At 35.1% G+C, this 13,292-nt stretch overlaps 1 protein-coding gene and 1 long non-coding RNA gene across 6 annotated transcripts in view; one reads left to right on the top strand and one right to left on the bottom strand.

Annotated features, from left to right (window-relative positions):
• The first annotated feature begins 184 nt into the window (after window positions 1-184).
• On the top strand, window positions 185-1,359 carry LOC139809718 (uncharacterized). Its single transcript, XR_011731162.1, has 3 exons — window positions 185-326; window positions 524-754; window positions 830-1,359. It is a non-coding gene; the product is annotated as an uncharacterized lncRNA (long non-coding RNA).
• Window positions 1,360-2,357: 998 nt separating this feature from the next.
• The window catches only part of For (cGMP-dependent protein kinase for), a 40,129-nt gene continuing 29,194 nt past the window's right edge, over window positions 2,358-13,292 (bottom strand). For all 5 annotated transcript variants that reach the window (XM_071772835.1, XM_071772839.1, XM_071772840.1 and 2 more), the window contains 8 exons: window positions 7,297-7,516; window positions 6,578-6,641; window positions 6,313-6,485; window positions 5,952-6,098; window positions 4,932-5,378; window positions 4,454-4,753; window positions 4,236-4,298; window positions 2,358-4,162 (listed from right to left, as the gene is read on the bottom strand). In XM_071772835.1, coding sequence (XP_071628936.1) covers window positions 3,997-4,162; window positions 4,236-4,298; window positions 4,454-4,753; window positions 4,932-5,378; window positions 5,952-6,098; window positions 6,313-6,485; window positions 6,578-6,641; window positions 7,297-7,516 — 1,580 coding nt within the window. In that variant the 3' untranslated portion in view covers window positions 2,358-3,996. The remainder of the gene's footprint in view (window positions 4,163-4,235; window positions 4,299-4,453; window positions 4,754-4,931; window positions 5,379-5,951; window positions 6,099-6,312; window positions 6,486-6,577; window positions 6,642-7,296; window positions 7,517-13,292) is intronic.

Raw genomic sequence — 13,292 nt, 5'->3', positions numbered from 1 at the left:
TATGGCGCAAAATTTGTGTCGACGGGTCTAGATCCTCGTTCCCGGTTCCCGCGGGAAGGATTGATTCGCACAATCCTTCGGGCTTAACGAACTCTACGGACTCGAGACGACTTCAACACCGCGGACACGCAGCGATACGTTACGCCTCGGAGAATTAAGTCGGAGACACAAATTTCCGACTTTATACCTCGCAATTAATACTTGATTAGTATTAATTGCGTCATCCGACTCTCATACGACTTTGGATTCAACAAAAGACCATCGATATTGGCCGGAAATAAATTGTATTTCATATGAAGATTTTTGAAGTGCAATTGAAAAGATTGGTGAGTAATTCAGATAATTGTAATTAAATTAATTATTCTTGCGCTATGCATTTAGCCAAAATAGATAAATTAAACAAAGTTTTTATATAGAATTGTTTATATTTTGTATGAAGAGTTATGAGGTGTGATTAAAAAAAAATTAAACGAACATTGTAACATATGACATTGATAACATTGTAAAATCTATGCCTGTTCAGAGGTTACAGATCAAAACAAGGAGGAATAAGGAGAGGATTACACAAGGAGATTATGAAAGGCAACGAAAATTCCCAGATAGCAAAGCGTGTCTGAGCAAAATTGCACAAACCTGTGATTGCTTATGGATGCTGGCAACTTGCCGTACATTTGCTTCAATTGATTTCGAGTAATTTAATATTTGAAGCAACACGCAGGCAACGTTGGCTATATGTATTGCCAGCAATTTGTCGGTAAGAGAACAGCAAATTTACTTCGCGTTTCTAGCAATATATGACAGCATTGTGTGATTCTATGAATAATTACAGCAACATGACAGCCACAGCTCGAATTTTGAATCAGACGATTTTAGACCGCAGCATAAGTTGCCAACAAGTTGCTGGCAAGTTGCTGTACAAAATTGTTATATCGTTTTTCTATATGTATTTTTGCACGTCGAAACATTACTTGTTCATTTAATAAAGCTATTTTATTATTGATACATCAATGTCTCCGAAACATAAATTTTCTTTCATCATTCTTTCTTGTAAATTTTAACATCGTTTTGTAATTGCTTTTTCGCCAGCCCGTTTTTGCTTTTTTCCATTTAAAGAACGCTGAAAAATGAATCTGACCACTATCTTGAGTTTTGACACTTATATAACAGCTCATCAATGACAGATGTTGGTTCTATATCAACAAACCTTTTGAAAACGTTATCACATGGTTTAACTTACAATTACTGGTGCTCTTGATAAAATGTCTTATCTCGGAGGATGTGTTTACATCGTCTAACAAAAATGTGTGCGCATGATAGACGATATTGTAAATAAAATGCGTAGGCGTTAGTTCATACACACTGGTCTTAACATGTGATTAGATCTCTTGTTCCTTGATTGAAGTTGTTTAATTTGTTCCCATTCATTCGAATTTAGTATTAAACCAAACCAAGTGTCGTCGGCTTGACAAGCAGAATCAAATGTAAAGTTATTAAAATTATTTGATTCATTATTATCACCTTCAGTGGAAATGAAGTAATGTTTATTGATTGATCTAGCACGTTAAGAGTTATTTTTTGTCTTGTGAAAGAAAATATTTCTTGTCTATTATATTTAACTAAATAGTTATGAGCACTCCATGCATTTTATGATATTTTTTTACTTATTTACTGCCAAACCACGTCCGAGTATTAGATAACGTATCATTGCAAAGGTGATCTCCGAGAATTCTACAAGAGTAGTCATTGCAACATCAATAACAGGTTTGTTATTTTATGGTATTTTTGCAAATCTTTGAAATTAAACGTTTTATTGAAAAGTTCTGACGTGAATGCAGGGGAGATCTTCGTATGACAGAAAAGTTATAACTATGGATGTTATTAAACCCGATTAGTGACGTGTAAACGAAATCTATAATTAGTATAAAAAAATTAATTTAAATGTTTTCATTTGAATTAGAACCCGTTATTAACCAATGAGAGGATTATTAACACTTATAATGACTGATATACGTATAACACAGAATAAATGAATATTGATATGAATATTGTCGTCAATTGATACTTATATTAGTAGGAAGGTCTGGGTTTGAATCTTAGATCAGGATATTTTTCGCAATTTTCTTATAAACTTATAAGATGTTTATTAGTATCATATAATATTAAATTGATCATTGATTTTATATCATATTACATTTCCAGCTTTAGCACAATCTATACGTTTCAAGACTGGGTAGTAATCGGCGTGTGGTTCAAAAACACATAAAGGCGAAATGTATAAAATTCATAAAACCATTATTAGGCATATAAACTCGCCTGATGACCGAAAACGTCAATATTTGTTTATTTTGATGATCAAGTTTGTTTCTTTTTCTTTGGTTACTGTCCGAGAATCGACTGTATTAAAACGTCTCGTATACAGATCAGCGCTGTAATTAGCATTATGTGACTACGTGATTTGTTATAATAAAGTTTATCTCTGTTAAATTTAATCCGAGACCGATACGAGTCTAAAGCACGGATAATACGCAATGAAGCGATTAAATTTTGAATTGAATTACATAGTTTGTCCATAGATAAATTAATTATTTCCCATTTGACTGATTTTATTCATTCATTTTATCTTCTTTTTTTTTATTATTATATACACTTTTCTTTTCCATTATTATTAGTATAAATAGCGTTTTTTTTTCTCTTTTGCGAATAATTACTTTTCAAACTTAAAAATTTTTTTTTTCATCTAAAAAACAAAGAAAAAAATTTTTATATAATTGCACTTATGCTTTTCTTTTTCGCACGTTTTAAGAAAAATAATTTGTTACATAACTACTTAAGTGCTAGAGAAATAACGATATTAAATTTTCGTAATTTTATTAAAGTGTTAAAACATTGTTCATAGTATTTTCACCTTTCATTCGCCATTCTTCGAAATATGAGAACTTTATATGTATAGACAAAGTCAATAAACGCGTTTATGTATATCCGGTACAATTGGAGGTCTGGCTAAAAGAGAAAGAACCAGCCAAGTTAATTTTTTCAAATAATAAGATACAGTACGCCATATATTTGAATCTTATTCTCAAATATTTTGCTATATTATTTATAATATGAGATAACGCTTTTCGCAAGTATAATAAAATAATTATATAATTTCTTTCCCTCTTTTTATTATTTACTATTAGAAAAGTGACTAAATGATACAAGTCACTGAAGAAAACGAAATTGGTTGGTTCTTGGAGCCACACCTACAGTTGTTATTAATAAAACTTTGTTTATGTTCAAAAGGTAGTATTGGTTTATGTATATTGCATAATATACAATCCACATTTAAAATTTATATGATATTTATAATTCATTATTTACAATAGTCATGTTATTTATAATTAATTAAAATATAATTATTACAATAAACTCTAAAAAGTAAATCAAACAACAATGAACTTGCCATAAAAAATTTAACATCTGACCGATCGAGCTACATGCACATTCTGACAAGCTAAATGGATGGCAAGAGGTCCCTTGGACTTGAGCTGACTGTTTCTTGCGTGTGACCGCGTTTCTGAGCACAAGTATGACATGTATGAATTTACCTCTTCGAGGTAATAATGGCACTTGACACTTGCATACGTATCTTATTACAATGTGTAACACTGGAGAAGATATTTCTAGAGCCCGCTAGACGCGACATAAATACAAGATTCGCAGTACTAAAGCTTTCTTTTTAAATTTTTGCTATCATCCGAAATTCATAAAAATTCTAAATTTTATCACAGTGCAGTTTCCTTCGTTCGAATCACGATTATACTGCGAGATATGACAAAAAATGTAAAAATATGATAACATGCGACTGTAATCTGTATATCACGTAGTACGAGAGAAGTATAAATAAATGCAGGTGTCGCCAATTATCTCGTATGATCGAGAGATCGTTACGTCCTATTACAATTTCCTGCTAGTAAAAACGCGAATATTAAATAGAAGTCCCTTCAACTTTTTGGGTTAAAAGTCATTATCCCAACCGGAAATATCGTCGGGTGGCGGTGGATCGGAATCAGCTGGATAAGCGTCGAAATTCGCAGTGTCTGTAGAGCCTTGAACACGGGGTAGTATTGGGGGCTCCAGAGTCCTCGTTTTCAGACCTTCCCAATTAAAGCCATCGAACCATCTGTAATGGATTCATAAAAATAAATCGTTATGATATTCTTTTATATCCTTAAAATGCTAAGAAATATATTTACTTGTGTTTCTGTATTTCACTGATGCCGCCTCTTTGATATCCAAGACGTTCTGCCGGATTATCCCTGAAAGCACACAGAGCAATTTGTTTATTGTTCGAGAAATTTGAATGTTTAACATTCGTATTGCAGTCAACAAACATGTTGTTATGCTATAAATATTTACCCAAGAATATACATATATGAAATATTCTAATACGTAAAAGCGTGTCATAATTTACCTGCAAAGCTTTTTGATGAGCGCCATTGCGTTACGCGTGATGGATCTGGGAAATTCTATGGCGTCGATTCCTTTTAAGATAATGTTGTACGTCTTCATTGGATCAGCGCCGGTAAAAGGAGGCGTACCCGTAAGTAATTCGAACATGAGAACGCCAAGGGACCAATAATCGGCGCTTATGTCATGACCTTTATTTAGAATGACTTCCGGTGCCACGTATTCTGGTGTACCACAAAAAGTCCACGTCTTCCTTCCGTTATCCAACCGTTTGGCAAAACCGAAATCCACAAGTTTAACATATCTAAAAAAAAATAATACAATGAAATCTAAATCCATCTGCTAAGTACTACGGAGCATCTGTTTTTCGATGTATTGAAAATAATAATATGAAAATAATATAATGTCTTAATATGTCTGTAAAAATTCCTTAATTTTTTTGAAATAATACATTATTATTACACAGATGAATGTATTCTTACCCTTGATTATCCAAAAGTAAGTTTTCCGGTTTAAGATCTCTATAGATGATGTTTCTGGAGTGCAGATAATCGAATGCTTCCACAACGCATGCAGTATAAAAGCGCGTAGTACCATCGTCGAAATGTCCCTTGTCCCTGAGAACGGTCCATAACTCGCCACCCAAGCAAGCTTCCATCAGCATGTAGAGGTACTTTCGATCTTTAAAAGTCTTGAATAGTTTGACTACAAAATCGCAATCCGCTTCGCTCATGATCCTCTTTTCTGACATAATGTGCTGTTGCTGTCGCGTCTCGACAATCTGAGCCTTCTTCATTTGCTTCAGAGCGAAAGATCGTGTGCTGTCTCCGGCAATTTGAACTAATTCAACTCTTCCGAAACCACCCACGCCGAGAGTCGCAATAGTCCGAAGGTCTTGTAACCGTACATCTCGGAATTCTTCGTTTAATCTAAAGAAATCACAAGATTTGAATATACTTTTGATCAGTACGAATTAGAGGTCTGTTATAAAAAGTTAAATACATTTACAAATTGCAAATAAGTTTATTCTCCTCGCTGCTTTTTTATTTAATTCAATTTACTGATAATATCGATAATTTTTTATCGACATTAACAGTAAACTGATATATCTATTTTTGTTTTTACATATCTATCTATTTTTATTTTTATTAATCAACTTACTTGGAATGTACAGTTTATTGTCCCATCCTAATGCTAAGCGTGGAACATAATTATGACATATAATAATGAGTATAATCTGTAGTATAGTATTCCTATAGAAGTTAAGAGACCGAGTATCGGTAACAGCGTAAACCGGAGGGGCGAACCCCGAATTCTGGAGTATCAGGCAGTTCCGTACGAAGCCTCGATGTACGCGCTTCGGCCCGCGGCAATGTAATTGTTAACTCGATGAATAAACGATAACTATACTACATAATCTATATAGCTCAATCTATATCAATCCAGTTAATACTTATCTATATGATTCTAATTTTAATATAGTTAACAAAAGATATAGTCACCTCCTACGTTCCACCAACTCGTCCCTGTATCGCGTTCGAATTTCGTCCAAGGATGAGATTAATTGATTAAACGTTTCGCGGTCTATTACCAAACAGCTCACTCCTTCTGGATCATCAGCGATAATATTAGCCGTTCTGAGATCATCTCTATAACAGTGAAATAAATTAGCATATATTTGTGTTAATCTTGCTGAATTTATAGAGTGCAAATTTTTAATATTTTATTGAAAAACAATAGTATAAACTTGACACAAGCTAAATTTACTGCAACAAAAGACAGTACAAATGACATGGGATTTCAATTTTTTCACAATAAGGAAAACTATTACATAAAAGTAATAATAGCATTAATTATGCTCACCCTTGTAAAGCCTTTTCGCCGAAGAAGTCGCCCTTTCTTAAAGTTCTAATATACTTCTCCTCCGTTGTATCGGGCTGCTTTATTGTTACGCGTACTTGTCCCCTACTGATGATGAAGAATGTGTCCCCCCTGGCTCCTTGTCTTATTATATAATCCCCATTGTTGTAAAACGTCTGTGAATATGAAATAAATTACAATTATATAATCCAGATATAGCAAAAGTATGTAGCAAAAGATATGTTTTGCTAAGAGAATCAACTCGTACCTCCTCTAAAACGTCTGAAATTTTGATTAGAGTTTCCTCAGGCAGGTTTTTGAAAATTGGCACGCTGAAACGTAAAAACATGCGTCAATTTTGAAAGTATACAACGTCAAACTGTTTCAATTACAAGTTTTTATTAGAAGATATTCTCTCATAATAGGTTACACACAAAGCTATCATTTCTCTTGACGAAAAATATTATAACTCCCAATCGTAAATATTACTTAAAATAATAATAATAATAATAATCTGGATAATGAAATATTGGTACATCACATTATTTGACTTAAATGCACAAAAAATATGTAAATTTATATGAATTTATCTCTTAGTGGTGCCTTATTAATCATTGGCGATAGTTGTGCTGTAAACTGAATCGTTAAGTAAACGTTGGATGACATCGTATTTTATTGTCTGTCGCATTAAAGTTATTACTATTTTTCGAAAGTTATCTTTCTCATCGGAAACGTGTGCGAAAGAATATAACTTTTATATAAATGTAGTTTTAAAATTTTTATTTAAAGAATATTCAACTCTCAAAACACATGAAAGGATATACTAAAATAATGACATAATTTTTGGAAAATTTAAACAATTTTATCAAATACAACAATGATCAGGTCAAAGTTCATCGGAATAAGAAAACGTCCATTTACTCGGGGCAGCACTTGACGGCATTAGGTCGAAGTCCGTCAGGATAATAAAAAAGCATGCTGGTTTACCTCTTTAAGAAGTCCGTGTATTCGGCCTGCCTCGAGAGGCCGGTCCTCATCATAATGGTTTGGAAGCATTGCCGGTCGATGGCCCATAATTGGCAATCAGTCGCAGCAGTGATCGTCGCTGTCCTCTTGCAATTGTAAAGAATCGCGAGCTCACCCAGCACCTTACCGTGTTGCAAAGTGCTGAGATATTTGTCGTCCCTCGACACCTCGACCTTACCCTCTGGAAAAGAATTTCAATCAGGGATCAGAGATACAATCTCTTGTCATACGATGACTGTAGAATATTGTTGACACGAATTTGAAATCATTTAAATAACAAAGTTCACGCAACATTCGTTTATCTCGAGATCGGAATTTAATATTACATTTGTCAATTTAATATATTACATTTATCATCTTAATTATATATCGTTTTATATCATATTTGTTAACGTAGAAACGCCACTTAAACATCTCGATCGTTTCGATTTCATTCACGAGCAAAATTAAGTAATTATTATTAAAATTGCTCAAATTATTCGGTTTGTATAATTACACAGGCCCACAAAAAAAGAAAAGTTGTCTGCGCCATGGACTAGAAGACCATGGTATTCCTATGTATTTTCGCCTGCTAAAACCGAATATGACCTCAGTTTTGCCCCTACACGTCAAGATTTTTTTCTACAGCCAAAAACAAGGTGTTTTGCTCACCTTCTTTTTGGCTGTAGAAAAAAATCTTGACGTGTAGGGGCAAAACTGAGGTCATATTCGGTTTTAGCAGGCAAAAATACATAGGAATACCATGGTCTAGTCCATGGCGCAGACAACTTTTCTTTTTTTGTGGGCCTGTGTTATTAGAGAAGACTAAGATTGTATTGCCCAGCTATCAAATATGTGCTATTCAGCAGACCGGAACAAAATTCTGGAACGGAAAAGTCGGCCATTTATCTCTCTCCGAAACCAGTATTAAAATTAATTAGTATCCTAAGAGCCAGTCGTCGAGTAACGATCGACGTGTTTGATGAAACTGGAAACTGGAAACCGACACGCAAAACGGTAGCTCTTATCAAGATATATCGGCGGGCTGTCTCACAAATATTCTAACTCGCGTTTGATTTCTTTGCCACCTGGAACACGTTTCGGATATTAATAATCAATTTTTTACGTCGCGCAAGTCCAGTGACATACTCCTTGTCGGTCCATTAACATTTCTAAATCGATCAAGTGACCGTCGTGTTACTTTTTCGAGCACGATCATTCGTGACATTTTTTTATCGAGAGGATTCAACGACTCCTTTAATAGAAGTTATTTCAGATAGCGTTAAGTCATCACGACAATCGTAGACTGCTGTGCAATTGCCGCTTCGAACGTTATCACGCTATATTCTCCGCTAACAACTTTCTAAATTACAGTTGACTATCGCTTCGAACTGTCTATTGTAAATGCTTCTCGTTTAAAAAAATATCATCTCGACATTTTTTCATCTTAGGATCCTCATTTTATTGTCAGGAATTTATCATTAAAATGGATATTAAAAGTAAAAATTCGACTATTTTTAATTTAACCATAATCGACACAAAAAATTCCTTTTAAAGATTAAAAGTCCTAACGGCATACAATTTTGATTACAATAAAACTTTTATGCAACACGTGCATGGAAAGTGTCCCATTACGCACGCTCCGCGTACGTAATGGGACACTTTCCAGGCACTTGCAACATAAAATAGGGAGTGTAAGCCGTGTGTAAAGATGAAAATTTCATGATGAATTTTCATCTTACCTCACTTGTTACACAAATAACTATTCCAACACGTCACATAGTTCTAATATAATGCCAAGATACACTAAAATAGCTCTTTTTGCAACTTTAACTGCAAATTTCTCAAAATCATGACGAGATAGAGCAATTTTGTAAAGGGAACCATATTCAGCGTCCAAAAAATTACGGAAAACGATTAATCTCATTCTTGTGCAGCTTTTTTGTTGAACAGTGTAACATTTTTTCTAATCTGCGTTGAAGAATGTGAGATTTAATACCGTTATATTGTATTCTCACTTCAAGGTGAAATACTTGAATTACGCTTTTATAAGCGTAAATTACATTCTATAAATATAACTTTAATTGTTCGCGCGATCTGACATGAGTTTATGATACGATATCATGTATCGGTATCTTTCTTGCGGTGATCGCAAAGAAAATACGATTCTCTTTCAAAAGCAGCCTACGCGCTAATGAGTTGAATAAATCAAAGGAGGATCTAAGAGGATTACGCAAGTCAAAGTAGTCTTTTTTTTTTGTCGCCGGTATCGTTCGTCGGTGCTCAATCGAGCTCGACATTCGACATTGCGACAGGACAGTCCACGGCCGCGTATTGTCCCGCGAGCGTTGCTTTCACTTCCTCGCCGCGCATAACGCCTAGTACGAGTCACACAAAAGACCGCGAACCGGTTCCGTTACCGATCGTGACTCGCGCGAGACGGATCATATCTTTCCCCATCGAAGTTAACCATCGAGTTAAGCGGCGGCTATTAATAAGCACGCGCGTATGTCCGCGTCGTCGGTATGCTCCCGACGACGCGGAGAATGCCCCGCGCGCGATGTCCTATTTGATTCCACGCATCCGCCAGCGGCAATTTCCCTTTGAGACAACGCGTCTCGTCGGCGCGGGCGCAGGCGAGGCGGTCCTGTAACATACGCGCTACGCGCGTTATGAATGAGTCACGAGGATACGGTTGGACCTCCGTATTCTTAACTCATCGAGAGACGGAGCGATTTCTCTATTCGCGCTATTTCCTCGCTATTTCCTCGCTACCGACAGCCGTACTGTCCGAAAACGCGTGAATTCTTTCCTTTGCACTACACACATCGAAATAAATCAATTTTATGGTATGTTGTATTTTATAATATGTACGCGGAGAGAATTTTCTCTTAAAATTTACCATGAAATCATGGTAGTTGTGGGACAAAATGTACCACCAAGAATTTTATGCGAGCTATTCTGATTAATATCTACCATAATAAAAAATATTAATATCTATTACATTCAAATATAAAATATGTTTGATTAATTTTACTAAAATATATCTAGGAAATTTCAATAATTTTTCAAAATTTACCAATCTGCTTGGTAATTTTTACCACGTTGTTTGTAAAATGTCTTTTGTATATTATAAAAATTCCTCGGTTGCCAAGTTGTCCCTTTGTAGTGAATTTAAGGGTAAAATATAACAAAAATTCTCTTCGTGTATATGTAGATCGCGATAGAATGCTCCTTTTTCGATTATCCTACATTAGTAAAGTGCACGTGCGATTCAGCACGTGTCTCGCGTTTTCCACGACAATGGATCTTGTGATAATAACAGTTATAATTGTCGATCTACAAACCGAGAAGAAAGTCTCCTCGGGAAACTTCGAAAAAGCATTTAATCGCTCGAAACGAGAAGGAAACCATTCTTATGGAAATAGGTCAATATAACGCGTGCCTTTGTTACAGATTTCATTCTTGTTGGTACACATTTGCGAAGTTGCATGAATTTGCATATGCGATAAGAGCACATATAATAGAGGCTGATACGATCGCTTCTGTATTAACGACTGCGCGCCCTAAATTCACAACAATAGGCTTCAAGATGTGCGAACTCGCGTGTTACTTCGACGATGACTATCGCGAGGATACAATTGTCGGTTTAATTACGACTAAAACCCACTTTAAACGATCTATAATTACGTTTAAATTGAACTACATACAATAACGTTTATTGATAAGTTTCGATATTACATCTGTTTTTTAAATGCGATTGTGCGACCGTTTAAAAAAGTAGACTAATATTTCTTCACTGAGAAAAAAATTTTTTAGATCCAAGAAAATATTTCTTTGAATAGTCCTAATAATTATTTAGAATTAGATATTTTTACTTAATTTAAGTAAAGATATATAATTCTAAATAAATATGTATATTATATTAAGTAAATATGTTATTAGGACTATTCAAAGAAATATTTTCTTGGATCTAAAAATTTTTTTCTCAGTGTTTATCAATGTAGCGCAAAGTTACTATATAAAATTTAATAAGTAGGTATGGAAATGTAAGGAAATTGTATTACAAAATTGCTTGTGTAGAACGCGTAACTGTAAGAAAGCCTAGAAAACTTGGAAAATGTTGATAGTGCTCGCGTGCGCATATCGCCATTACAAACTTTGGAAAGTGGGCATAATTGCAATGCTAATGAAGAAACAACATGGGGATTTTGACGGTGAATTGCGTGCCGCGAAACGACTGTATAGGTGGAGGATGCCAGTGGATTAAGTCGCACATTAGTTCAACAATCGGTTATGAAAGTTCCTTGCAATCACAAAATATGATACTAAATTAAATAATTAGAGGTAAAGATAATTAAGTAAGACTTACTAACGTCTAAATACGTGATATAATAGTAGTTAAATATCCCGCTAAAGAGTCAATTATGTTCAAATATTTTTAATATTTAATAATTCGTACATATATTCGTTTTCTTCACAAGATTACCGCTAAAACTAAATAAAAGCTCGGTACAAGCATTTCATTATCGTCCACGTCGCTCTAGAAGTTAAAAATAAAATAAAATAAAATCGACAAATAGCGACTCCCTCGTTAATGTCAGTTATCTTGCGTAAAAGTATAGTGCGGCAAGTAATGTCTCGTGTACGATTCGTACAATGAAAACCTTTCGATCCGACGACGGCGCTACGAGAATAGAAACATCCTGCACGTTTGAATACCGCCTCGAGAGCCGGAGCCGAACATCGGCAAAGTCATACTCCTCGGCCTCTGGCATGACTATTCCGTTTAATCTTCACGGATAACGTGCGTCGGTATTCATAGCTATAGATAATTATGTAACTATGCTGCGAAAGTCGAGAGAGTTGTCCTTCGCGCTCGCCTTTATCACTTTCGCAAGAATAAAACCAGTCGGCCAATCGCTGCGAATAAGGAAAAAAAAATAAATAAAACTCATGCGCATTCGCACGCCTGGAGCATCTCGCTTGTATCAAAACGCGGATGTTCTCGACGTGTCGTCATATCGTTTCACCAAAACAACTGATTATGCAAATCGTTTGTTTAGCAAATATCCATCGCCGCGCCGAGTACATTTTATAAGCCGCGAATCGCCGGTCTCGAATGACCACGTCGCGATTAATCACTGTAAATCATTCTGTATCATCTCGTATTAATATTTATAATCTATATCAATGTCATGGTGTCAGCTATATATAAATCAAGATATCGAAAAAATTGCAATTGTTTCTGTATTAGGGAGAAAAATCTTCAAATTCTTCTTTTAAAATATCTTTACGCTTACTGGAATCTAGAATCTATATGAGTATAAGAGGTGACATAATCAATATTTAAAGATTAAGATTGTAAATATATCAGGTATCAGTGCAATTATAATAAAATTACAATAAAAATTATATACGCATGAAACATATATATATATATATCCATAGTTATAATAAGATTCAAATAAAAGTTATATTATATGCATGAAATATATCCATATCAAATCTATCAGTCACGCAATAAAATCTGAAATGCGTAATTCTAGAGATATTTCATATAAAAGCGCAAAGACGAAACGGAAGAAAAAGGCGGCTCATCACGATTCGCTCGTATTATCTTCTCAACTGGTCTCCTATGGATGGGATCGCATAATTATGTAAAGTTTCGATTTCCGTACTTCGCGATGTGCTCGAATCATTGTTACGCTCGCAATAGTTGATGCTTCCAACCGGGGAACAAAGAAACTCACTCGATATACCTGACGCTAACAGATCTCGCGGGGGAGAGAGAACAAGAAAGGGGAAGGGGGGGGAGAGAGAGAGAGAGAGAGAGAGAGAGAGAGAAAGAGAGAGAGAAAGAGAAAGGGAGACGGACAACAGAAGAATCCTCATCGAGGTCCGAGTCCGGTTCGAGTCTGTATACATATACTGCACCGGTACCGGCTCGCGGCTGCCTTGTTCGCACAGAGCACCGC

The sequence above is a fragment of the Temnothorax longispinosus genome, chromosome 3, assembly GCF_030848805.1.
Source record: "Temnothorax longispinosus isolate EJ_2023e chromosome 3, Tlon_JGU_v1, whole genome shotgun sequence".
Taxonomy (NCBI): Eukaryota; Metazoa; Arthropoda; class Insecta; order Hymenoptera; family Formicidae; genus Temnothorax; species Temnothorax longispinosus.
The sequence above is the reverse complement of the archived record's forward strand: the minus strand, read 5'-3'. Positions and strand labels throughout refer to the sequence as shown.